The 27,715-nt window shown below is 42.9% G+C and overlaps 1 protein-coding gene across 2 annotated transcripts in view; it reads right to left on the bottom strand.

Moving 5' to 3' along the window:
- Positions 1-27,715, bottom strand: part of robo4 (roundabout, axon guidance receptor, homolog 4 (Drosophila)) — a 145,612-nt gene that overhangs the window by 84,956 nt on the left and 32,941 nt on the right. For both annotated transcript variants that reach the window (XM_041174559.1, XM_041174561.1), the window contains 2 exons: positions 7,282-7,439; positions 1,852-1,972 (listed from right to left, as the gene is read on the bottom strand). In XM_041174559.1, the coding sequence (XP_041030493.1) occupies positions 1,852-1,972; positions 7,282-7,439 (279 nt within the window). The remainder of the gene's footprint in view (positions 1-1,851; positions 1,973-7,281; positions 7,440-27,715) is intronic.

Genomic DNA, 27,715 nt, shown 5'->3' on the forward strand with positions numbered 1-27,715 from the left:
CAAGGCACTCAACCTCACTGTTAACCACCTGGCCAATCTTTGTGTCATCAGCAAATTTACTAATCCTACCTCCCACATGGTCATCTATGTTGATTATATAAATGACGAATAATAGGGGACCCAGCACAGATCCCAGTGCTTTGCCACTGGACATTGACTTCCAGTCACTAAAGCATCCTTCTGTCATCACCCTCTGTCTTCTACAACTAAGCCCATTTTGAATCCAGCTTATCAAATTACCCTGTATCCCATGTGCATTTGCCTTCTTTATAAGTCTCCCATGTGGGACCTTGTCAAAGGCTTTGCTGAAATCCATATAAACTACATCAACTGCACTACCCTCATCTACACACCTGGTCACCTCCTCAAAAAATTCAATCAAATTTGTTAGGCATGACCTTCCTCTAACAAAACCATGCTGACTATCCCTGATCAAACCTTGCCTCTCCAAATGGAGATAGATTCTCTCCTTCAGAATTTTCTCCAATAGTTTCCCTACATGAGACTTACTGGTCTGTAGTTCCCTGGCTTATCTCTACAACCCTTCTTAAATAGCGGAACATTAGCTGTTCTCCAGTCCTCTGGCACCTCCCCCATCCCATGGCCAGAGAGGAATTAAAAATTTGGGTCAGAGCCCCTGCGATCTCCTCCCTTGTCTCCCTCAGCATTCTGGGACACAAATCATCCGGACCTGGATATTTGTCCACTTTTAAGCCTGCCAACACCTCCAATACCTTGTCATTCCCTAAGAACCTCACAGTCTCGCTCCCTGAGTTCCATACCTTCATCCTCATTCTCTTGGGTGAAGACAGATGTGAAGTATTCATTCAACACTCTACCAATGTCCTCTGGCTCCACCCATAGATTTTCCCCTTGGTCCCTAATGGGCCCTACTCTTTCTCTGGTTATCCTCTTCCCATTGATATAATTATTGAATATTTTGGGATTTGCCCTACTTTTACCAGCCAGAGCTTTCTCATATACCCTCTTTGCTCTCCTAATTGCTTTCTTAAGCTCCACACTGCACTTTCTGTACTCCACTAATGCCTCCACTGATTTGCTCCCCTTGTACCTGCTAAAAGTCTCTCTTTTCCTTCTCACTGTCTCCTGAATATCTCTGGTCATCCATGGTTCTCTGGGCTTGTTACTCCTTCCTATCATCCTAGAGGGAACATGTTGAGCCTGTATCACCACCACCCCCCCGCCACTCCCCCTCGCCTCCCCCCGCCCATTTCCTTTTTGAATGTTCCCCACTGCTCTTCTGTAGATTTCCCCACAAGTAGCTGTTCCACAGCTGTTCATCTACCACAAGTATATGACAGAATTAGAAGTGGCCCTGAAATCTTATCTGCATTCATAACAGCAGAACATGGGTTTGTCCCACTGGATTGTAGAGAAGCACTCAAAAGGTAGTAATGAGGTAGTGTTACATTGTCAGAGATGCACCATTAGAAAGAGGCGACATCCAATTGCTCAAATGGATATTCACAGAATCATTACAACATAGGCCATCCGGCCCATCGTGTTTGAACCAGCTCTAAGAATGAGCATTTCACCTTGTGCCATTCTCCTGCCATCTCCCTATACTTGCACATTTTTTCTTTTCAAATAATCATCTGAAATTATATAATTGACCCCGCTGCATTACTGAAGGTTGAGCAAGGAATTTTCCTGGGGTTCTGACCAACATTCCACCAAAGTACCAAAAACAGATTAACTAGTCATTCATCTCATGTTCCATGGAGTATTTCATCAACACAGACTCGACATGTCCTTGTAATCTCCAATTCTGTTTTCAGCCTTTAGTGAGGGAGTTTTGTACTCTGGTAATAATTGTAAGGTTTCTCTCACCTAGTACGGACAAACGGGCAGCCTTGCTCTCCCGCCGTCCCACTTTATTCATTGCTACACAGATGTACACTCCCGAATCACTCCATTGAGTTTGGGAAATGATGAGTTTGCCAACAGTGACCTGCAGGAAAAGATAAAGCACAGTGCTGAAACAAATCCAAATAGATAAAGGCTTTCTTAATAATGTTCCCTTGCTAAACAGACAGAGCACAAGATTTGTTTAAAAAAAAAGACAGAGCTTCACAATATAATGGTTATACAATAGTGGAACAGTCAATTTATTCATCAGTTCAAGTCATTTTTGCTGGGAGTCCCAGAATATAAGTCAGGATATCACATTCCATTGTTAGAAGCCCAGCTGTCTATTTCCTACTTTCAAGAAGACAATGTTCTTTCTGACAAATCTTTCCCACGGTCTCAATACGTCTTTAAAAACAAGACGTAAGTCAAAATTTTACCCGTTATGGGGAAAAGTGGATGTTCGTAGTTGTGAACACAAGAAAATAAGAATTAGGAGCTTGAGTAGACCATACAGCCCGTTGAGCCTGCTCCATCATTCAATAATTAAATTATCAAACAAAATTGCTAGAATCCACTATTAAGGAAGTTATTAAGGATACTTGGAAAATCATAATTTGATCAGGCAGAGTCAACAGGGCTTTGTGAAAGGGGAATCATGTTTAACTAATTTATTAGAGTTTTTTGAGGAAGTTACAAACAAGTTAGACAAAGGGAAACTTGTAGATGTGTATTTGGATTTCCAGAAAGCATTGGAGAAGGTGCCACATCAAAGCTTACCACACAAGGCAAGATTACATGGTGTAGGGGTAACATAATTGCATGGATAAAGGGTTGGTTAGCTAACAGGAAGCAGAGAGTAGGAATAAATGGGTCTTTCTCAGGTTGGCAAGCTGAAGCTAGTGGAGTGCCACAGGGATCAGTGCTGGGCCCTCAATTATTTACAATCTACATCAATGACATGATGAGGGAACTGAATTTAGTTAATTTGACAATGATACCAAGATATATAGAAAAGTAAGTTGTCAAGGGAAGATAGAGAATCTGCAAAGGGATAAAGACAGATTAAAGACAGGATGGACAACAATTTGGCAGATGGAGCATAACGTTGGAAAATGTGAACTTGCCCACTTTGGCAAGAATAATGGAAAAGCAGCATACTATTTAAATGGAGTGTGTTTGCAAAAGTCAGTGGTACAGAGGAATCTGGGTGTCCTGGTACATGAATCACAAAAAATTAGTATGCAGGTACAGTAAGTGATTAGGAAGGCAAATGGAATGCTGGTATTTATTGCAAGGGGAATGGAATATGAATGTAGGGAAGTTTCACTTTCTGAAAAGGGCCTTAATGAGACCACATCTGGAATGTTTGTACAGTTTTGGTCTCCATATTTGAAAAAAGATATAATTGCATTAGCAGTTCAGAGAATGTTCATTTGTCTTATTCTTGGGATGAGGTGCTTATCTTATGAAGAAAGGTTGAACATGTGTTAGGAAATAGGGATCGTTTAAGTAACTTATATTTATATTTGTGGGTATTAGGAATGCACTTTAGCTTTAAAGTTTATGTTTGATTGTATTTCTGTATCTGTGTACTAAGGAAGGTCAAATGGAGTTTTAGTTTCACTTTAAAAAGGTGCTTGCATTTCTAATGAGGAGTTTTACAACTCCTATAAAGTAAAGGTAAATATACAAGGGTAGAAGGATTGGACTGTTGCTTACCAACAGAGGCCCAGAGAGGCAGGTCCCTCCCACAGAGACACAGATAGAAGAAGAGAAACAGCAGTTTGCTTTAGAAGCTGTTGGAGTTCAGTTGAAGACAGCTGTGAAGCAGAAGCAGTCCAGAAGGGACAGATAGCAGTTCCAGGTTAAGAAAAACCCCAAAAATCCAGGATAATGGCAGAGGGGAAAGTCCAAAGAAGATCTTCTGGTCAAATGAAGGACAGGGACCTGGGATAAGGTCCTGTTAAGTGAAGTTAAGAGTGAGGGGCAGAGAGAAAGGCTCTAAGCTTCAGATTTAAAGAGTCAAAAGATGCAGAAAGATTTAAAGCAAGAACAGCTTCCAAGAGGCAAGAAGATCCAAAGAGACAACTGAAGGTCTGCAACTCTTGCCATGGGCATGTGAAGCAGTGGTGTACTGTTGACAGCTGAGTCAGAGAGATAGAGTGTGTGTGGAAGATAGCTTGACTGCATGTGGTGACCCAGGGAAGAGGAACATCAGAAGGAGAGTTTGAAACCCTGGAGGTGAACCCTTGGGGAAGGCGTTTGAAAGAAAGCATCAGTTTAGGAGAAGATTCCAAGGTGAGGAGAGTGGAGATTGTAAACCCCCATGTGAAAGACGGAGTGCAGTGAGACCGGTTGGCTCACGATGTGACAAGCATCTGGGGGAAGTTGAGGAGAGATCCATAGCATCTGGTTGAGGTGGCATCTGTTACTTGATTTCAGAGTGTGGTGTGTCTGACCAGAGGGTGCCATAGATTTACATGGACTGTGTACTTATTGTATAAATTAAAGTATAAGATAGCTTTTGTAACTTGTGTTATCCTTACAAAACTATAAACATCTGTAAAGGCATCGTTGTGGGTGGAGGAGTATTATAATATAGTTTATTTCTTGTTGAATAAATGTATTATTCTTTTGTTAAAATTCCATCAGCTGACTCCTATGCCTCTGTTCAGTAGCCACTCTCCACATATCTAAACAAACAAATAAAAGTTAGAATCTATCAAGCTGGGTTCCACTCTGGGTCAGGTTGGGCCTATACCCATTGGAGTTTAGAAGAGTGAGAGGTGATCTTAATGAAACATGACAGGTTCATGATGGGGTGGATACCAGGAGGATGTTTCCACTTTGGGAAAGACTAGAACCATTGGACAGAGTTTAAGAATAAGAGGTTTCCCTTTTAAGACGTGGACAAGAGAATTTTTTTCTCTCAGAGGATTGTTAGTCTGTGGAATACTCCTCCCCAAAGAGCAATAGAGGTTGGGTCATTAAGTTTAGTCAAGGCAGAGTTAGACAGATTTTTGATAGACAAGGGAGTCAAGGGTTATGAGTGGAAGAAGGTGAAGCAGCCTCGAAGGGCCTAAATCTTCCCTGTACCGCCTCCAACGAAAGTATATCCTTCCTTAAATACAGAGACCAAAACTGCACCACAGTATTCCAGGTGTGGTATCACCAAACCAGGGACAATTGTAGCAAGACTTCTTTATTCTTGTACTCCAATCCCCTTGCAATAAAGGCCAAGATGCCATTTGATTTCCTAATTGCTTGCTGTACCCGAATGCTAACTTTCTCTGTTCCTTTTATGAGCATACGCAAGTCCTATTGTTAGGAAATAGAGATAGTTTCAGTAAGTTATATTAGTATTTGTAGGTGTTAAGGAATTAGTTTTAGCTTTAGTGTTTAAGTTTGATTTGTATTCCATTATCTGTGTGTTAAGAAAAGGTCAAATGGAATTTTAGTTTAATTTATAAAAGGTGCTTGATTTCAATGAGAGTTTTACGACATAAGCTAAGTTAAGCAAACAAGAGAAAAGAATTGGGCTGTTGCCTAGCAACAGGGGCCCAGAGAGGCAGGTCCCTCCCACAGACAAGCCAAAGGAGTGAGAGTGAAACAGGGGAAAGTCCAAAGCAAACCTTCTAGTCCAAGGAAGAACAGGAACCTGGAAAAGGTCCTGTTAAGTGAAATTAAGAGTGAGGGGCAGAGAAAGGCTCCTAGCTTCAAGTTGAAAGCTTCAGACTTAGAGAGACAAAAACTGTAGAAAGCAGGTTTAAAGTGAGAACAGCTTGCAAGGTCCAAGGAGTCAACTGAAGGTCTGTAACTCTTTGCTATGGGCATGTAACGCAGTGTACTGTTAACGCTGAGTCGGTGAGAGTGTGTGGAAGATATTTCAAATGCATGCAGTGACCCAGGGAAGAGGAACATCAGAAGAAGAGTTAAAACCCTGGAGGTAAACCCTTGTGGAAGGTGTTTGAGAGAAAACATTGGTTTCAGAAAAGATTCCAAGGCGAGGTCTTGGAGAGTAGAAATTGGAAACCATCGTGTGAAAAATGGAGTGCCGTGAGACCGGTTGACTCATGGTGTAGCAAGCATCTGGGGGGGCGGGGGCAGGAGTTGAGGAGAGATCCATAGCATCTGTTTGGGTGGCATCTGTCACTTGGTTTTAGAGTCTGGTGCACCTGACCACCACAGGTCACCATAGGTTTACACAGATTGTGTATTTACTGTGAACATTAAAGTACAAGATAGCTTTTGTAACTTGTGTTATCCTTACAAATCTGTATATATCTGTAAAAATAAGATTGTGGGTGAAGGAGTATTGTAATATAGTTAATCTTTTCTTGTTGAATAAATGTTTTATTCTTTTGTTAATAGTTCATCAGCTGGCTCCTGTAAATCTGGAGCTACTCTCCACACATCTAAACAACAAATAAAAGCTAGGATCTATCAAGCTGGATCAAGTTTGTCCAGTAGTAACCTCATCTGGGGATTGTAACACTATGAACACTAACATTTATAAATTTCACACCTTGGAAAATATATTCTGTTTTTCTATTCTTACGATCAATGTAAATAATCTCACACTTCCCATATTATACTCCATCTGCCACCTTGTTGCCCACTCGCTTAACCAGCCTATATCTCTTTGCAACCTCTTTGTGTCCTCCTCATAGCTTATATTCTCACCTAGCAGTTGCTTGGTAGTACAGAACTTGAGTATTGCTGAAAAGAGAGATATTGCCAAAGCTTTCCACCTTACACTCATCAGGACAAACACAAGAATGCCAGATTGCAAACAATCACAATAATTTATGCTCCAGGAGAAAAGGGTGCTGATTGGTTGGCAAGTCATCTCTGTTTGGCCAAAGCGTTGCCATGGAGAAAGCCACAGGGAACTACAGACTCCCCAAACTTTTGGGTAATTAAAAAAGGTACAAGATTGAAAATATTCCATTTGTTTGCAGAGAATGGACCCTGAGTATGAACTTATGTCACTTCTAGAAATGTATATGGGCCACGTTATGAGCTTGACTGATTATCTTAAATTGATTGTTGGTTTTCTATGAGTGCACTCAGGATTTTTCAGCCAGTGCTGCCCAAACTTGGAATCACATCTAACAGTAGACATTTTATTTTAGGTTTTACAAGTGCGGGCTGGTTGGGTATGGTCTGTGCTCTGCAAATTTCCCTGGTTTAACTAAGTGAGGATGTTATTCTATGGAGACAGTGTGTGCACCCCATATCAGGCAAAGGAAATGCTCCTCAACTGGCCTCCTCAGTAGTTTAGTTTGGAGAATCTTAAGCATTATGGATTCCCATACACACCAGCTAATGAACTGACTAATATTTCTTTAAAAAGTCTTACTGTTGTCTACAATTGGTACGGGTCAGGTACGAAAGTGATGGACTCACTCTGTAACGTTCGTCCTTTTCATTTAGAGGTGCCCCATCTTTCTTCCACGTGACGGTTGGCTCTGGATGTCCTCGAGGTGGCAAGCATTCCATTTCTGCCTGTTCACCCAATACCACCACCACATTGCTCGGCTGCTGTCTGAACTCCTCCCGCAAGGCTGAAATGGAACAAGATCGTTAGCATAAGTGTACTTAACCTCCAGGTATACCTGGCGAATTTCTTCTGAGAGAGAGACAATGCACAAGACTGTGTTACACAATGACATGTAGCGACCATCAGCCTTCCAATGACAGAATATCTGAATTAACTATTAAAATGGGTCCTTAGGTCCCAGCCATGACAAGAAAAGACCAATTATATTTTTCAGTGTTTCAGTCTTTGGACAGCACAGCACACTCATAAGGCATGATTGTAACCAAACCCATCCACCCATGCAACAGGCTTCATTTGCCCCAGACCCTCCCTTACCAATCTCCCATCCGACCTTCCACACCCACAGAACAGTGACCGTTTCTATGGGTGACTCCCCACTTCCACCGTTCTGATTTTCAACTCTCACTCGCCATCAGTAACATGATTCCAACCAACTTCAGGTGGGAGTTAGCATCCAGACATGCAAATGAGGCCCAAGGAACTATAAAGGCCCAGGCCTCACACTGAATTTTTCATGGGGAAATTCCCTTCCACCCTGTACCCATACAGCCTGAATGTGACCTGTGTTAAAATTGGAACTCTGAAGCTTGTGCATTTGATTTCCGTCCAGCAATTGGGTTGATCTAGGTTGACTCTCCAGGGCTGTATTGAGAGGGTGCTGCCTTTTCAGAGATGCTGTCCTTCTGATATTGAGCTGAGATCCGCCCTTAGATAATTCAAGGTCAGGATGATTACACAACCTGCCATGCCATTTGAAGCTGAACAGGAAATTCATTTGGTGTTTCCTCCAACACTCCTTATCTGCCCTATCAGGTGGATATAAAAGATCCCACAGCACTATTTCAAGGACGAGCTACGCCACGGGTAGCGGGACTGCCGATGTATCATCGCTGGAGGGCCTCCTATTGGCCTTCTAGCATCAGAAGCCCACCCACCACCCTTAATTGGACAGCAAGTGTGCCCCCAGCCACTAACTGGCCAATCATAAATCACAACCAGGGGATAATTCCCAACACAACACAGGGTTGTGACCTGCATTTGATCCTGATAATGGAATCCCGGCCCCAAGCAGAAAATCCAGCCCCGGGTAAGGATTTCACCAGCACTCGAGCAACATTTATTCTGGAAACTCCCTGAGGAGAGCTAACAGTGTTGCTGCTGTACCTTACAGGAGTCAACAGGAGAAAAATATTATTCAATCATGGGCACCTTACTAGGGCTCCCCTATGATCTGGATGAGAGATGGGAGGACGACAATTCAGGCCAAGTGTAGCAGCACCAGTGGCTGCAGGTGGGAGGAACAGGAGGGTATGGTGGCATACTTTTGACCCCTGCAGGTAAAGGATATCCCTGCTCCTCTGGGCCTGCACCAGTGACACAGTGACTCAGCCCCCTCTCCTTTTGAGTCATCCTGCAATGGGCCACTGCATGCCAGCCAGGGCAGTCCACACCTACAGTGGAAACGGGTGTAGAAAACTATGTCTAATCTGCAGCTTCAAGCGCTAAAGCTCCAGATTTCTGATTCAGCACCTCCAGGCAAAATAAACTGATGGCAATCAGCAGTTAGGACCAAAATGTTGTGCTAAATCCAGACTTTAAAGAAAACCAAGCTACTCTTATTGGGGCTTGTTTTCACGCTTTGGACAAAAGAACCCCCCTTTTCCTTTCATTTCTGTGTTAAGGTGCAATGAGTGCTGTGAACCAGCAGAGGGATTCTGAGTCCTGATAAATGGTGACAGTTCTCAGGCCTCGAAAAACTATTTCAACAACTAATACGTTCTCCAGAACAGATGATGTCTCATAGGCAGTTGTGATATACAGTAAATACCTCCACTGCTGATTACACTGCAATACAGTGGCAATTGTACCCCTATTTACATTTTCAAACAGGAAGTAACTCTGTAATATGATCCATAGTTTCCAGTGTTCATATTGTAACTTGGACTTGGAGTTTGATGCCAACAAGCAAATAACTTCAGTACAGAACCAAACAGCAGCCCTGCAGTAAGAAGCAAAAATCACGCTTTCTCTGTGCTCTTGCCAGCTGTACTCCCTCAACCAACCTCATCATTTATTGTTTGTGGGGCCTCACTGTGCACAAATTGGCCCTAGGTTCATCTTCAAGACAGTTGACTGCATTTCAAAAGTAATTCACTGAGTGGAATTTAATGCCCTTTCCTGTGCTGGGTTGGTTGTGGGGGTGCATTTAGTCGGGTTGAGGGTGGGTAGATGGTGGGGACCCCTCCGCCTTCCCATCTCCCCCCTGATTAAGTCTGTGGCTGGAAGTTTCTAGGACAGACTTCCCACCACAAAGCCAATTCATTCCTTCAACATGAATACCTTTCATGTGCCAAGCAGTTGCATGGTTAGCTTATCCTGAAGCCTATATTCCTGTTACTTGCCCACTTCCCATCCATGTTTGGATTTGGATTCAATAAACGTGTCTGCTTCATCTGTGGCCGCCAGGAGATAGGAAGGCCAGGTAAAGTAAACAATCTCTACTAAATTCAACAGGTTTGATGATCAGTTAGAGAGGACCATGAGGGGCAGGGAGAGTTTCAATGAACTTATCAGTGCCATCTTTTCTTTAACCATGCTGATCGGTCGGCATGCTCAAGCATTTACTGAGGTAAGGCTGGGCACAGCATAACCAAGCATTCCTCTGATAGTTTCAGAGGCTAACCACAGTTACAGAATGAGATGGCCAGCAGCAGATCTTCAGGATTCTGCTGCCGAGAGGTTAAGGCCACCTCAGCCCCAAGGTACTACTCTGAATACACAGCAGCCAAAATGTTCATGTATTGGAAGAAAACTCTGACATTCATACAAGACATGCCTGGTAATAATAAATCTAGAAGCATAGGATATTCATGCACCTGGGATGCATGTTGTGATTTCATCAAGGGTCACACCAGTTGGATGGCAGATGTAAAGTTTTGGTAACTGAAGGCGTATTTGTAGCGAGCAATGGGAAAATTCAGAGATATCTTGTGAGAGAATTTCCTGGATGGCTCTTGCTGCCCAGATTTGGTTTAATTATTGGCCTGATGAAATAATACCCTTCCTCCATTCAGGCCTTTAAAATGATACCTCTTTGCAGGGCAAAATTGAGTAGCATGCAACAACAAACCATGAAGCCCGTGCCAGGTTGTACTGCAGGACACTTCCAGATCAATCCAGCCAATCAACTTGTCAATAGTGTGCTCAGTGGTGAGTGCTGGATGTTATAACTATGCTCAAATGGTGCTTTTCAACGTTGCGTAGACAGCATGACCAATGGCACCAGGGAATAGCCTTGATTGACCAGGAACCACTTGGCTATGTCTTTGTGGGTCTGATAATGGTTTGATCATAGATTTCCTTAAAGTAAGGACATTTGTGCAAGCTGCCGTGGAGGTGAACATTACTTTGTATAATTCAGTGTTGATGGTCAGAAACAAACCGCACATTGGGAGAGATGAATAAATTCTCTATTCCTGTGGGTAGTCATTGTGTAGTGGAATTGTGTAATGAAATACATGGGGACATAGGGCCCAGGGGTACAATCTATAATGCTTTTCTGTTGGACATTCTGCTACTATATAAAATGATATAAACCCTCTAATGCTGCTGTCAATTGTCCATGGCGAAGGCAATATAATAGCTTGCTCATGCAAACAACATGTTGTCACCTTAGCTCACCTTCACTTGATCCATCTCCAACATTCCCCTTCCCTTACTTGACTTCTCAGTCTCCATTTCTGGGGGTAGACTATCTGCAAATATTCATTACAAGCCTTCAGCTACCTCAACTACACCTAACCCTGCTTCTTGTGAGGACTCCATACCATTCTTCCAGTTTTTCAGTCTCCAGCATGTCTATTCTGATGATTTTTTTTAATTTATTTGTTCATGGGATGCAGGCGTCTCTGGCTGGACCAGCATTTATTGCCCTTGAGAAGGTAGTGGTGAGCTGCCTTCTTGAGCCGCTGCAGTCTATTTGGTGTTAGGTAGGGAGTTCCACGGTTCTGACCCAGTGACAGTGAAGGAACGGTGATATATTTCCAATTCAGGATGGTGTGTGGTTTGGAGGGGAACTTGCAGGTGGTGTTGTCCCCATGCATCTGATGCCCCTGTCTTTCTAAGTGATAGAGGTCGCAGGTTTAGAATGTGCTGTTGAAGGAGCCTTGGGGAGTTGCTGCAGTGCATCTTGTAGATGGCACACACAGCTGCCACTGTGTGTCAGTGGTGGAGGGAGTGAATGTTTGTGGATGGGGTGTCAGTCAAGTGGGCTGTCCTGGATGGCAACGAGCTTAAGCGTTGTTGGAGCTGCACTCATCCACGTAAGTGGGAATTATTCCATCACACTCCTGATTTGTGCCTTGTAGCTTGTGAACAGTCTTTGGGGAGTCAGGAGTTGAGTCAATCTCTGCAGAATTCCCAGACTCTGACCTGATCTTCTAGCCACAGTGTTTATGTGGTTGGTCCATATGCTCCCTTCACAACAGCACTTCAGACATGTCTTCCTTTTTCCTCAACCAAGGATTCCTCTCAACCTCCATCCCACTGTGGTTGACAGGGCCCTCAACCTTGTCTGGCCCATTCCCTGCACTTCTACCCTCACCCCTTTCCCTCCCTCCCAGAACCATGATAGGGTTCCCACTATCCTCACTTTCCACTCCATCAGCCTCAGCATTCAAAGAATTATCCTCAGTTGTTTCTGCCAACTTCAGCATGATGCCACCACAAAACACATCTTCTACTCCCCTCCCTTGTCAGCATTCTGAAGGGACCATTCCCACCGTGACACCCTGGGTCCACTCCTCTGTCATCCCCAACACCTCATTCACTTCACACAGCACATTTCCATGCAATTGCAGGATGTGTAACACCTGTCCCTTTACCTCCTCCTTCCTCTGTCCAAGACTCCAAACACTCCTTCCATGTGAAGCAGTGATTTACTTGTACCTCTTTCAATTTAAGTCTATTGTATTTGCTGCTTACAATGTGGTCTCTTCTACACTGGGGAGACCAAATGCAGACCTGGGTGACCGCTTTGCAGAACAGCTCCATTCAGTGCGAAAACATGACCCTGACCTTCTGGTCACTTGCCATATCAATTCTCCATCTTGCTCTCATGTTCACGTTTCTGTCCTCGGCCTACTGCAATGTTCCAGTGAAGCCCAACACAAGCTGGAGGAACAGCACCTCATCTTTCGATTAAGCACTTTACATCCTTCTGGACTCAATGTTGAGTTCAGCAACTTCAGACCATGAACTCTGTGCTCCAGTTTGTATTTTTTTCCCCTAGTGCCAGTCTGTACCTTGCTCTCATATTTTGTTTTCAGACAGCACTAACCTTTATTCTACTATTAACACCGGCTCTAGACCAATTGTTTGTTCCTTTACTGCTACCGTTCCCACTATCTCTGCCTTTTGTTCCATGACATCTTTGTAATTTAATCTCCCCCACCGTCTAACCTATCATGACCTTCCCATTTGACCCTCCACCCTTTCTGAACAGCATAAAATCCATCACATTTCTGCCTCTCTTCAGTTCTGAAGAAGCCAGATTGGACTTGAAATATTAACTCGGTTTCTCCCTCCACAGACGTTGCCAGATGTGCTGAGTTTTTCCAGCACTTTTTGTTTTTAATAACACATTAGTCATTCGCTTTATACATCCAAGGGCAGCCGGTTGCCTTAGTGTTTACAACCCCAAAAGAAGCTTCAAACAATCCTGGGGAGGGTGTGTAATTTTGATTTTGGACAACAGTATAAAATGTGCAATATCAAAATTTTGGAGAATGTTTTAAGGGTGGATGAGCCAATATTGGATATTTTGCCCTGTCTGGTCTGGTTGATTCATGCTCAGCATGGCATCTCTTGTAAATAACAGCCTCTTCATGCAGTGCTCTACTGACGATCATAGATAGGTTAAACCCTGCCTATGGATGCTGGTGTGGAAGTACCAGAGAGCGTGGAGTGCCTGGTGTGTGTGGCATCCTCTTTTTCTGCCAAGTTGTAAAGGAATACCCAAGGGGCAACCCAATGTGCTTCTATTGGAATTGATGCAGAAAAGGTTCGCAATACATAAATCACCACAAAACCTCTTTAAAACTAAAGTGACAACAGAAAATAATCAAATAAAACACTGAGTAATGGCCTTACAAAGTAATCACCTTTGTACTGAGCTCTTTAAACGTAATCCTGTACACAACATAGCATAGGGCAACACTGGAAGCCCTGTTTATATGATCAAGTACTGAAAGGGGATTGCCATTAATAAGTCAGGAATTATGGTGAGCATATTACACTTACTTGCAGGCATCCAGCCACAAGCTGGTGAGTGTGTCAGACTTGGCTAAAGGTCTCTGGAGCCAGGTGAGGACATGAGACACGAGAGACAGAGGAGAGAGAAGATATAGACTGACAGATAAACAGAAGTAATTTTTTTAAATAATAAAAAAGCTACTGGAGTAGCTTTTCTGTACAGATTTGGACCCTCATGGGTGTGCGTTCTGCCCATCAAATTCCCTTGTGTCCAGGCAATCCAATGCACCTAAATAGGTGACAGGACAATCTTCCTAATTAAGGCCGGTATTTTCCAGTGCCCTCATGGCAGGTTTCCCCACGGAGGGGCTGGCAAGCCATTGAAATCTCCATTCACATCGGCGGGACCAAAAAAATCCTGCTGACGTGAGGGACTGACAAATTCCGGCCTAAGTTCCACTGGCCTAGGCTAAATCATCACCACAGCTAGAATTTGATGCTCCCCCACCAACAGGTTTTTAGGTGAAAGGTCGGGGGGGCGAGTGTGAAATTGAACCCTCCGGGTTCCCGCCTGCTCCAACCACACAGCAACTTTATGCTGGGGAGGGCAAGGTCTCGGACGGGAAGCCTGTCCTTGCCCCAATTAAGGCCCTTAATTTTTAGGCTGATGGGAGGATTGAACTTCCATTGGGGATACTCGAAAAAAACAAGTTACATCTTGGGCGGGAAGGTGGGGAGGGGCGTGGGATGCCTCCATCAGGAGGCTCCTTCTAAAGTCAGGCACCCCTCCCATCCCATTAAGTGGCCTCCGGACCTCCCTTCCTCCCCAGCCCAGATGCCTCCTTCATGCACCTCCAGGCCTTCCCTACCCTCCCTGCCCTGGGACCCCTTGAACTTAACTGGGCCTCCAGTGCCCAGACCTAGGCTCAGACGCCCTCCTGCGTTGTTTCTTCTGTCCACTGCGGTGCTGTCACTGCAAGGACTGGAGAGTTGCCAACTGGGGTTGGAGGGGGGGGAAGGAAATGCCACCTGCAGCCATTTAACGCTCATTCGAGCATGAAATGGCTGTGGAGCACTTTGGGTGGCAGGAAGTGAGATCCAACCATCCAAAAAATTCAGGCCCATATTGTTTTACAGGAATACAACTAAAATGGTAAAGATCCCTGCATATTTGCTTAACCCATCAATGTTCATTACCTCCATGTCTTCATTGCGATTTCCCACCATGTATAATTGTTTTAAAATTATTTAAAAGGCTCCCTGGTGCAATATTACATAGAATTTAAAGCACAAAAGCAACTAATTCAGCTGGTGTTTAAGTTCCACAGATGCCTCCTCTAACTCTATCTGTTTCATTGCATCCTATTGGCATGTCCTTCTATTCCTTTCTCCTTTATCAAGTTTCCTCTTAAATGCGTCCATGCTATTCACTTCAACCACTTTGTGGTAACAAGTTCCACATACTCAAAGCTTCTCCTCAATTTCTGACTGAATTTATCAGTGACCATCTTATATCTATTGGCCCTAATTTTGGACTCCCCACAAGCAAAAACATCTTCTCTATGTCGACCATATTTAAACCCTTAACAATTATAAACAAAAGGAACTGAAATCCGTTCAGTCTTTCAATAATTGAAGATCAGTGAAAGTTTAATAATAAACTCTCTTCTGGAGGCAGTTTAAAATCTTCAAAGACAGCTTGACTGAAATGAGGATCAGTGGATTTGCAGTCCACCACATTGTTGGATGAAACCTGTGCAGTACAGGCCGTTACGGTGACTCTCACCTCCCACCTTCTCAGTGGGACAACAACAGCTCCTCTGTATTTAATTAAAGTCCTGACTGATTATTGCACCTTCCAGACCTCCTGCCCCGCACTCTCAAATGTCACCATAGTACGATTTGCCGCCTCAGTTAACAGACAGGGCCTCTCTCTGTCCCACAATTCTTCTGGACAATCTGGCTGACACAGTAAATGACTAACAAGGCCTCTGGGAAGCTGTAATGTTAATGAGGGCCTTGTAGCCTCTTCAGAGCTGCGATCACTAACATATTGTTCATTTGAAGGCCTGCTCATGCATACCGGATGCTGTTTAATTGCAACACAATTTAAGTATAAATTATTTTTCTTAATGAGCACAGTTGGCAGCAACACTCTGTCACCATGCACCTCAGGGAAAAGAAAGTGCAAGCACAGAGTGTTCTGAAGATGGTGAAAAGACAATACTGGTTGGGCAGTAAATTTTCAGTATTAAGAACACTTGAAAAGCAGTTAAATGAAGGCCTTGGAACAAGCATCTCTATAAATAACACTAACAGTCTTCACTCTCTTTACAGACTGCACTGCTCTTGGTAAATATAGTTTTCTTGAATTATTAAAGGATGTGCACTCAAATATATTTATATGAAATTAAAACCTTATGCAATCAGTGGGCACAAAGCTCTCCAGGGACCACCACAGGGTTGTCAACTGTGAATAAATGTATTCCTGGAGGTTTCATAACATGACTTGCCCCAAGCTCTAGCTATTTGTTACCGAACACATCCATCCTTGTGATGTACGGCTTTCCTATGCCAACTGAAAAGCAAAAAGACTCACTACCCAATTGGATAATGCTTGTCAAACAGCCTTTTTCCGCCATTTTCAATATTTTTATATCTGGTAAAGAGAAAAACTCAAAGAAACTGACAAAACAAAAACAAACTTTTTTAATGTCTTGGCAATTTTTCTCCAGCATTGCACACAGCAGCATCCTGGAGTTTGATCTTCGATTCCTGGAGGGTTGGCAACACTAGACCACTACAAATCAATGACTCAGGTTCTTCTCTCCATCATTTCAACCACCAAGGGAAGAGAGATAGAACCCCCACCACCGGGAATATCTAAACACCACTCCCGTGTCTTCTTGCTATTGATGTTGACACTAAAATACATTCAGCTTTCCAGTTTGTATAGCAGTAATGGTGCCTGCTGCTATACCAAAGAGAAAGGGACCTTTGCGATGCTAAAAGTTGGTGATTGTATATCTGTGTTGCCTGTAGTGCTTCAGTAAAAGTTCATGATTGGTATAATTTTTTTTCTATTGGGCCCATTGGAACTGTGGAAAACACCAGCAGCGTGATTAGAAATGTTCTGCTTCCCAAACTTAGGTTGTAGTCCACAGAGTTTTTGAACCATTACCAAAAGGTGTATTATTTTTCATCAACAGTGTGGTCAAGTTGAGCTGATGAAGTAAGAGTTTCATCTTTTAACGTTTATTGGCTGATTTCCTTCCCCCAATAGTGTACTGACGTGCCCTAAAGAGAAAAGCAGCCAAAGCCTGTGGTGAGACCATCAAACCATTCTTTTCCAAATATGATGGAAATGGATTCAAAAGCCCAACCCATGCCAATCATTCCACCTTGCCAGCTGAGAAATGGATGCAGGAAACCCCAGAGTATAGACTCCTTGGACAGACATGAAGCTTGAATGTGGAACCAATTGTGAGTTTTGCGAGTATGATGCTTATCAAATAGATTAGCTTGGCCACAACTGTGGTCAAAAGCACCGGCATGGCTGCAGTTGGCTCTTCCCTACCTTGAAGAAGTTGGAAGCTGTCATGTTTAATCCCACCTCGCGATCCCGGCAAAGTTCAATGAGAAACTTGCTGAGCCTACTTGAGGCAAAGTGAATGTCACCCTCTCTACCTGATGTCCTTGTCACTAACAAGACACAGCCTCAAATCATCAGGCCCAGACATTTCCGAAAGAATTGCAGATGTTTAGTAGAAAGAGTCACTTGAAGATACAGGGATGAATTTCTGCTGGGATTCTGCTCCCCCACCAGCAAACAATCCCCCTTTTCCACCAACCAATGGAGATTCCCCAACATAATGTCCTGAGTTTGCTCTCGATATTGATAAACAGCAGGATATTAGGCCTGATTCTGCCCTCTGGGATTGAGACAATAACCCTGCGATGCACAGCTTCACAATACACCATGATGGTGCTGCTAATGTGACCAGCCTAGCCTGATAGGATTTGGAGAGGTAAATCTGTTATGGCAAATCTGTAACTAAAGGTCAGAATGCTTCCCATATTGTTCCTGATAATCCTCTGGGCCAATGGCCCAATAGGTAAGGTGACCCAAGACAGACTGGCAGTGCAAAGCTTACCAATGATGTATGTTACTAAACCAGTACCATTTTTGCCAGTTAAACTGGGTGAGCTTTGGCTCTTGCCAGCCTCTACCTGAGATCTCAAAGATTGAGTAAGTGAGGTGTGCAACTGTAGGGAGAAGCTGTGAACTTCATAACAGACAAGCTGAAATTCGATTGATGTGCATTGCTCAGTAAATTGTTTAATAGCTTCTTCAGCACCATAATGGGTTTCCGCAAACCCAAATAACCAAAACCCAGAAAAACATTACAGGATGGCTTCACCCTAATTCCTAGCTGAAAGGCGTAAACAAGCAATCCTTCCAGTGATTTGTTACATCTTTTTATGTGACTATTAGTTCCTAATGCCAAATAATTAACAAAACAAATTGAGTCAGTCACCTGACGCCATTCTTGTGATCTCAATTCTGTGAAAGGGGAGACCATATTAAAGATTATCATTGATTGTCAGAACAGACAGTTTAGTTCTTCAAACAATAAAAGCAGCATATTATTTAAATGGGGAGAGATTGCATTACTCAAGGTACAGAGGGATCTGGGTGTCCTGGTACATGAATCAGAAAAAGTTAGCATGCAGGTACAGCAAGGGAGGCAAATGGAAAGTTGTCATTTATTGCAAAGGAAATAGAACATAAAAGTAGAAGTTTTGCAACAGTTGCATAGGGTACTCATGAGACTACATCTGGAGTACTGTGTACAGTTTTGGTCTCCTTATTTAAGAAAGGATATAGTTTCTTTAGAAGCAGTTCAGAGATTCGCTCGATTGATTCCTGGGATGGAGGGAGATTATCATATGGGGAAAGGTTGGATAGGTTGGGCCTGTGTCCATTGAGGTTTAGAAGAATAAGAGGTGATCTTATTGAAACATACAAGATCCCAAGGGGACTGACAGAGTGGATGCAGAAAGGATGTTTCCCCTTGTAGGAGAGACTAGAACTAGGGGACACAGTTTAAAAATAAGCGGTCTCCCATTTAAGACGGAGATGAGAATTTTTTTTCTCTCAGAGAGTGGCGAGTCTGTGGAACTCCCTTCCCCAGAGAGTGGTGGAGGCAGGATCATTGAATATTTTTAAAGGTTGAATTAGATTGACCCCTTTGCCATTCAAGAATCTAAGGGTATAGGGGGTAGACAGGAAATTGGAGTTGAGGCCACAATCAGATCTTATTGAATGGTGGAGCAGGCTTGAGAAGCTGAATGGTCTACTCCTGCTCCTATTTTGTATGTTCATATGCATTTCTTGAGCCTAGCTAGGATTCAACCTAAATTTTATGGGCCCTTGGCCATCTTTAAAAGACCAATTCCATGCCTTCAGCAGAAAGTCCTGCTCAATATTGTCACTGTATAGAGATATAACAACAACACATAACCCCAATTCTCAGACTCCCACATCTGTTAGATGAGGAGAAAATAATTATTTTTTTCCATTGTGCAAGGCACTGTTGAAAAGCTGTCCTGGTTATTTATTTTCAACTTATCTACGCTCCTTTCCTAAGATATTTAACTCATCTGATGTGTAAAGTGCTTTCATATTGTTAAATAAACATTAGACAGTCCCTAGATTGGAGTAAGCACATTGTAGAAATTACATTAAGATTTTTTTTTTTTGGATACTTTTAGACAGGAATGTTCCAGAAGGTTCAAAGATAAAAAGTTAGTTGTTATGCGAGTGTTTATTCAGACCGCACTCCAGCCACCTGACTGAATGAGGTAAGAAAGGGGCTGAAGAAATCAAGAAGAATAAAGCTGCCCCCAAATCCTGACACTAGTTTGTCCTATTGCAACTCCTCCGAAAACAAAATGAGAGGCTTGGGGAGTCAAAATGGCTCTCTGACAACATGAAAACAAAAAAAAAAACATAGCCTGGACCACAGATAAATTACACAGGTGGCCAAGAGAAAGTCGAGTTCATTCTAGAACATTCCACTGAGGGTGCGGAGTACAAAGGATTGTGGGACCAAATCAGTCAGCATGACCTCCATGCACCAGCAGTTGTTTGACAGAGATTTATGAGCACTACCTGGTCACTCATTTAAAGGACAAGGGCTTGTTTTATAGGGAAATCCTAAACAATGAAACATGAAAAAGATTAGAATCAAATCTGGCAGGGAAAAAAAAAACCTTTTGATGTGATTAATCAAGTGCTTAACATATGGAGAACAAACATTGGGCCCATATAAAAACTAAAGCAGATCAAAAGATTTATTAACTGCTTCAAGCTGCTGGCGATCAGATTTCCTGACAGCTTGTATTATAGTTTGTGAATTTTAATCAAACGCCGCCTTGTGCTTTGATTTTCTTTCACTAAATGAGAAATCTAGGCAGTTTTGTGCTGGTGCAGTATTTGCAATTGCACACCTGGACTACCTGTACTCAGGCAACACTGACCAGATCCTAATCACAGAATTTACAGCACAGAACAGGACTTTCTGCCCCACACTGTGTTTATGTCCACACAAGCCTATACACAAGATATTCGACAAGGCATTAGGTAACGCCTTCTACTGAATGAGGCTAGCTATTTTGAACTGCATTTAACGACCAAACCTGAGATTAATGCTAACTCTTCTCATCTCTTTGTGTTGGTTCCCCAGGCGCTAGTGTTGGTGGGGTGGGGAGGGGCGTTGGGGACGGGGCCTGGGGGGGGATGCTGCAGTTAGAAAATGTTTGCACGCTTTAGCCACAAGTAAAAGATTTACAAACATATACGACCTGTAATTTTGGTACAGTGCTTTCACTAGGAGGATAGTAAATGCTGGCTGGGATGCTGCTACTCAAGACCTGGAGAAATTGAATCATTTTATAAAGCTGAAGGTCAGTGGAAATATGGGAATGGAAAATAGGCAACAGATTAGCTCTGGTATGACTAATTGGAAGAAATGCAATCAATTGTTGTGTGATTTGATTTTATTCTCAGCAGCAGGTAGGTTTAGCATTTATAAACCTTTCGGGTTGGTTGGATCCTCACAATAATGGTTTGCAAATCTCCTTTCATTCACCATGACACAGCCCTTAATGTGGATACAGATAAAAGCTGTTCAGACTCACAGAACTGTGACCAACTCTGGCAGGATTTCGATCCACCTGTTTATCCTCCAGAAGCACGGATTCTTCCGGAACATGGTATCTGGACTACAGCCATAGGAAGGAGCTGCCCCTACTATTGTAAAGTACAGTGGGGGGAGAAATTTGTTCATGTAGCATCATTTCTAGTGGTGCTATGCAGAGTTGCATTGATTCCCCATAAACAAGCAGTGCTACAAGCAAAGCTGCATGGTCTGCAGTCCTGCCTGCCCACTGAATCAAGGTAAGTCTGTGTAGCATTGCTAGAAGAGACACAGTCCAAGCAAATTTCTCCCCCAGTAAATATTCAGCATCAGGGACAAGTACTCAGTTATTTCAGAGTAGTGTGCACCACTACTCTTTTTTTATTCTTTCATGGGATGTGGGCATCACTGACTAGGCCAGCATTTGTTGGCCATCCCTATTGTCCCTAAAAGGCGATGGTGAGCTGCCTTGAACTGTTGTAGTCCATCTGGTATGGGTACGTTTACAACATTTGTAAAGGTGGTTGGGGGGTTGGGTGGGTGCCAGGGTTCCAGGATTTTGACCCAGTGACAGTGAAGGAACACGATATAGTTCCAAGTCAGGAATGGTGTGTGGCTTGGAGGGGACCTTGCAAGTGGTGGTGGTGTTCCCATGCATCTGCTTGCCCTTGTCCTTTTAGGTGGTAGAGGTCGCAAGTTTGAAAGGTGCTCTCGAAGGAAACTAGGTGAGTTGCTGCAGTGCATCTTGTGGATGGTACACACTGCTGCCACTGTGCTTCATTGGTGGAGGGATCTGGTGGATGGGGTGCCAATCAGTGGGCTTTGTCCTGGTTGGTATCAAGCTTCTCGAGTGTTGTTGAAGCTGCACTCATCCAGGCAAGTGGAGAATATTCCATCACATTCCTGACTTGTGCCCTGTAGATGGTGGACAGGTATTGGGGAGTAACTCGCTGCAAACTTCCCAGCATCTGATCTACTCTTGTAGCGACAGTATTTATATGTCTGTTCCAGTTAATTTTCTGGTCAATGGTGATCTCCAAGATGGTGACGGTGGGGAATTTGGCAATTGTAATGCCATCGAATGTCATGGGGAGACGGTTTGATTGTCTCAAGTTGAAGATTGGAACTTGAGTGGTGCAAATGTTGCTTGCTACCTATCAGCCCAAGCCTGAATATCGTCCACATCTTGCTGCATACAGCATGAGCTGCTTCAGTATCTGAGGGGTTGCAAATGATACTGAACACACAAGTGTGTTAGTTAGTGAACATTCCCACTTGCAATCCTATGTTGGAGGGAAGGTCATTGATAGTTGGGCATCTGAGGAACTCCTGCAGCAACATCCTAAGCCTGTGATGATTATCCATCTTTTGTAATAAGAACAATTCCAACCAGTGGAAAGTTTCCCCTGATCCCTCTTGCCTTCAATTTAGCTCCTGGCATATGATTAAAGTAAAAACTCCATCCAATTCCTTTCATTTATTTTCACTCATTCCATTTGGATATAATTTTCAAATGGCACTTTGACAAAGAATGAAAGAGAGACTGGCATCTAGGTAGTGCCTTTCACAATGTCAGGACTTCCCAAAGCTTTTTACAGCCAAAGTATTTCTGAAGTGCAGTCACTGTTGTAATCGAGGAAACACAGCAGTCAGTTTGCACACAATGAACTGTAACAATGCGATAATGACCAGATAATCTATGTCGTGATGTTGATTTAAGGATAAATATTAGCCAGGAACCAGAGATAACCCAAACCCCCACCACTCTTCTTCAAAATATTGTTATTGGATCTTTTACGTCTCTTGGAGCAGGCAGATGGAGTCACAGGTTAATGAGTCATCTGAAAGACTGTGCCTCTTACAGTGCAGCACTCCCTGGGTACTGGCACTTGGGTATCAGCTTGTATGCCCTGGAGTGGGAACCTTGTGGCAAGGGTATTACAGTATTTTAAGAAAGTGCATTTCTTGGTCAGTGGACTTTTGAAGATTTCTATCTTGTGCTGGAAAGCTCACTGACCTTTTGAAAAACATACCAAAAGCTACACAACATGTAAACAGCTAACTCCAGTCCCTCCACACCCCTTACTCCCTGATTGCTCTCCCTCGTCTGTAACACATCTCTACCAGATTAACAGCAATGATGTTTCTCAATTCTCAGCGAAAGAATGACCTTGAAGTATGAAATTGTAAGATTTTGAGTACCCCAGTTCAAAAAGTGAGAGATAAACAAAAAAAAAATGTACAAAGCAGACACCATGATCAAACAAGTTGCTTCAAACTGCCTGAACTACCTCATCCCCAATACAAGCACAGTCCTGGTTGGATCAGGAAACTCCTCCTAAATGCACCATGTGATCAGTTTTGGGTTCCCAACTTTCCAGCATTGTCCTGGAGTATCTCCAGGAATTCTCTCCAAGGCACCACTGAGAGAAACTCCCAGGGAGAAATCAGAAAGGCATTTAAAAAAAAGTGCATCTTTTTTTCATTTTCCTTGATCCCATTTGTTTGTTAGCTCTAAAGATATTGGAGATGGGAGAATATAGGTGCTGGCTGACTGACAGTCAAGAGTTATACAATCGAGTATTGAACTCTGCTTTCCAGATGGCGCAGGAATGCAATGTGGTGAGGATAGATGTGTCCCAATGGCGATGACACGAGGCCATTTGGGAAGACCTCAAGCAATCCCTCCAACCAATGCTAGCAACCTTAGATCAGTATGTACACTGGATTTATAATATATACAATGTACCTTTAATGGTGCAATGGTTTCATAATACATATCTATGTAGTGTGACTTCAGAAATGCACGTGCATGAGTACTTCAAGGATCCAGATGCAAAGGAGAATGCTAATATGTGTCAGCAACAGTTCCTATACCAGCTGGTAACCTCCTCCCAAATTAGAGACAGTGCAAGGCAGAGTCGTAACACTTTAAAAGTGCTGTTACAATTAAAAGCTATTGTGTTTTGAGACTATGTCTTTAATTTAAGATAAAATTAAAGGGGGTCATGTGATTTGTTCTTAAGTCTGCTTGACAGCAAGCCTGGGTGGTTTGATAGTTAGAGATTAAAGGGAGCCCAGATTGTTTCACTGCAAAGAAGGTGTAACATGTTTACATTTGGAGACAATGGCAGCAGCCTGTGTGCTAACTGTAGATAGATCGTAAGTCTCCAAAGTCCCAGAGAAATGTTGAGAATGTTGGGTTTTAAACAGTTTAAACTGTCCATTTACATCCAAGATCAAAGAGGATTGGGGTCTCAGGGATAGCATTTATACCTGGATGCAAGGCCCATGTAATCCACATTGCCATGGAGACCAGCTTTCAGAAAGGAAGGGTCTAAGAAATCACCAAAAACTCATGGACAAGGTTAGGAATTCCATCGACAATCAGTTTAAGACTATCAGTTCGGGAGAGAGGGAGCAACTAGAGGCCGAAAGTCTCTAACATTCACCACGCAAGAATGTGGGTGGGAGCTCAAGCTCGAATTGGAAAGACCAAATTCATGAGGAGCTAAAATGAGGCTGGAAGATTTCCTTGGATTCACCTAATTCTGTTGAAGGGTCATGAGGACTCGAAACGTCAACTCTTTTCTTCTCCGCCGATGCTGCCAGACCTGCTGAGTTTTTCCAGGTAATTCTGTTTTTGTTTTGGATTTCCAGTATCCGCAGTTTTTGTTTTTATCTCTGGATTTACTTAGCTTATCTAGAGCAAGAATCTCTGGGGGAAAAATCTCACTGTGAAAGACAGTTCTGAGATTAAAAGTTCCTAGGCTAAAATAGGAAAAGAACAGAAAAAAAAAACCTTTGGGTGCTCAGAATCACCTTGGAATGGTTCTGGGAGAATTGAAGTCTACTTAAAGGACAGTGCGACGTATATCTGTAAAGTGTGTTTTCAATTATGCTAAAAGAAAAAGAAAACATTCTGTTTTGTGATTTAAAGTATAATTTGCTTACAAAGATAGTGTTTAGTCAATAGTGCTTTTAGTTTGTGTGGAATATTGTATCATCCTTTCTATTAACCGGAAGTTCAAATTTCTTTTTAAATGTTATCGAAGTCTACAAGGATCATAACAGTACTCCCTCTGTCTCTGCACTTCAGGTGACAGAACCTTAAACTACCTCATTCCTAATCTCAAAAACACTTACCATAATTTGCACTGCCTTTTAAAATCTTATAAAAAAAAACCTATTGCTTCGACAGTCTTCAGTCATCTCTCTCCCTTCCCTGGGAAACACAGCATCTACTGTTACTTGATGTGCCTTGGAACAACTTTCTATGTTAAAGTTATTGTGTAAAGCTGATACCTGATAGAAGTCTTTAAGAGTGTGGCGGGGGTTTGATAGATTAGTTGTAGAGGATATGTTTCCACTTATGGGGTATCTAAAATTAGGGGCCATATAAGATAGCCATTAATAAATACAATAGGGAATTTAGAAGAAACTTGCTAATCCAGAGTGTGGTTACAATGTGGAACTCACTGCCGTAAGAATTGTTGAGCTGAATAGCATAGATGCATTTAAAGGGAAGCTAGATTGGCAGCTTAATGGAATATTAAGTTTTATAACTAGGGGGCTACAACATTAAGGGACGAAGTTTTGCCATAGCAGTTCTGTTTAGACCACATCTAGAGTATTGTGTACAGTTCTGGACACCGCAACTTAGAAAGGATATGGGCTTGTAAGGGAGTGCAGTTTATTTTCACCAGGACTCCAAGGGTCAGATTATGAGGAGAGATTGTATAAACAAGGTTTGTATTCTCTGGAATATAGAGATTAAGGGGTGAGTTGATTGAGATATCTAGCATTTTGAGGTTAGAGAGGAACTTGTTAGTTGGTGAATGAGTCCAATAGGAAATTAAAAGGCCAAAGCAAGTCCCTGAGGTTTGGTTGATTGAGATGATCACTAGCTATACATATTTCCTTTTCCTGGAACTTGTTCTCACACACTGTCCAGCAGAAGTTATTGAACACCATTGTGAATAGAAGCCCTGGCTTTTTTTACCAGTTCCTAGCCCAGGGATAGTGGTGGTATCTCACCCCATTGTTGCATCAGTAGACTGGCTACAAACTAATGATTCAAGCTGGAACTTTCCTGGTCCATACTTTTAGAATCTTTCAGCACAGAAGTTGACCATTCAGCCCACTGTGCTAATGCTGCTGTTTTGAAAGAACTATCCAGTTGGACCCACTCCCATGCTCTTTCCCTATAGTCAAGCAATATTTTCCTTTTCAAGTATCTAACCAATTTTCTTTTCAATGATACTAATGAATCTGGTTCCACCATCCTGTCTGGCAGTGCATTTCAGATCATAATATCTCACTGTATAAAAGACATTTGACCTACCGCGCAAACGAGTAATGTGGTATATAAACTTTGGTGCCAGTGCGATGCCCGGTACGAAACCCGTTATGTCCCAACGACTAGTGAACCATATGCAACAACCATGGCTGTTTGCAATAGGCAGGGTACTGACTGTACTCAACCGACCCGTGCTTGCAAAACTCAGAACAATGTTTAACATCAGATGTGATTCGCAATTGGGTAGCATTTGCTGAACAATCCCGAGGGGAAGAACAAAAGGGTAATCTGGTCTAGGTTAGAGACTGAGATTTAAACCAGCACTTGGCAAAAAATTCAAAATAGTGGAAGTAGTACAAGTAAATCACTGCTTCATCTGGAAGGAATATTTGGGGCCTTGGACAGTGAGGAGGTGAAAGGGCAGGTGCTACACCTCCTGTGATTGCATGGGAAGATGCTGCAGAAAGGGGACCGGGTGTTGGGATGAGGAGCGGGCCAGGGTGCCATGGAGAAATGACCTCTTTGGCATGCTGACAGAGGAGGGGTGGGGGAAAATGTATTGTTGGTGGCATCGTGCAGGAGGTGGCAGAGTCTGATCCTTTGAATGTGGAGGCCAGCGGGAGTGAAAAGAGGCAACAGCAGAAATGCAGGAAATGGATTTGACACGGTGGACGGCTGTCAACCACAGTGGGTTTAAATGAAGGAAAAGGAAGACATAACAAAAAGTGTTATTGTGGAGGGTTCCATCATCAGAACAGATACAATGGAGAAAATCGCAGTCCATACAGGATACAGAGTGTGAGGAAGTGTAATCAAGATTTCCGTGGGAGTCAGGTTATAATGGTTATTAGTAATCAGCCCATCCCTAGAAATGGAGGCAGAATTAGAGCAAGTGTCAGAGATGGACCATCCAAAGGTGAGAGAAAGGTGGTACAGCACTGTTACAGTCACCAGGATACTAGAAAGAGTTGCAAGAATGGGGGCTTAGAAGGACTGGAACAAGAAATGTTCCACACACCCCACAAAAAAGAGAACTAGATCCTATGCGGTTACCATAGCAGCACTCCCCTCTTCAGGAAGTGAGGCAGCTTGAGAGAAATTAGGCAGAATAAGTTCAGCCAAGCAGAGGGTGGTGAATGGGGATTGGGGTTAGGCTGCAGTTCGAGGATGTAGTAGAAGGTCCTCAGACCATGCTGATTGGAGATGGAGGCATTAAAAACAAGATGAAAGTCTGAAATAATGTAACATATCCAGTCACTAACTGGCATCAAACTAAAATTTGTTTACTAGAATGAGGAGGCAATGCCACAAGTATAACAGGGGGCTCTTCCAAAGAATTATTTCCCCATGTCAAAAATATTTTAGTTGTTCCAATAACCTCAACTGTGGAGGTTTTGCATTTGTCTAATACAGCCACACACACATTTACCTATGGGCAATGAAAGTGGGGCATATCCTATACAAAGCCTTAACCTTAAATCATTCCCAACAAATATGAAATTTAAACTATACTTAGTCCCACTCGCC

This window comes from Carcharodon carcharias, chromosome 25, assembly GCF_017639515.1.
Source record: "Carcharodon carcharias isolate sCarCar2 chromosome 25, sCarCar2.pri, whole genome shotgun sequence".
NCBI lineage: Eukaryota > Metazoa > Chordata > Chondrichthyes > Lamniformes > Lamnidae > Carcharodon > Carcharodon carcharias.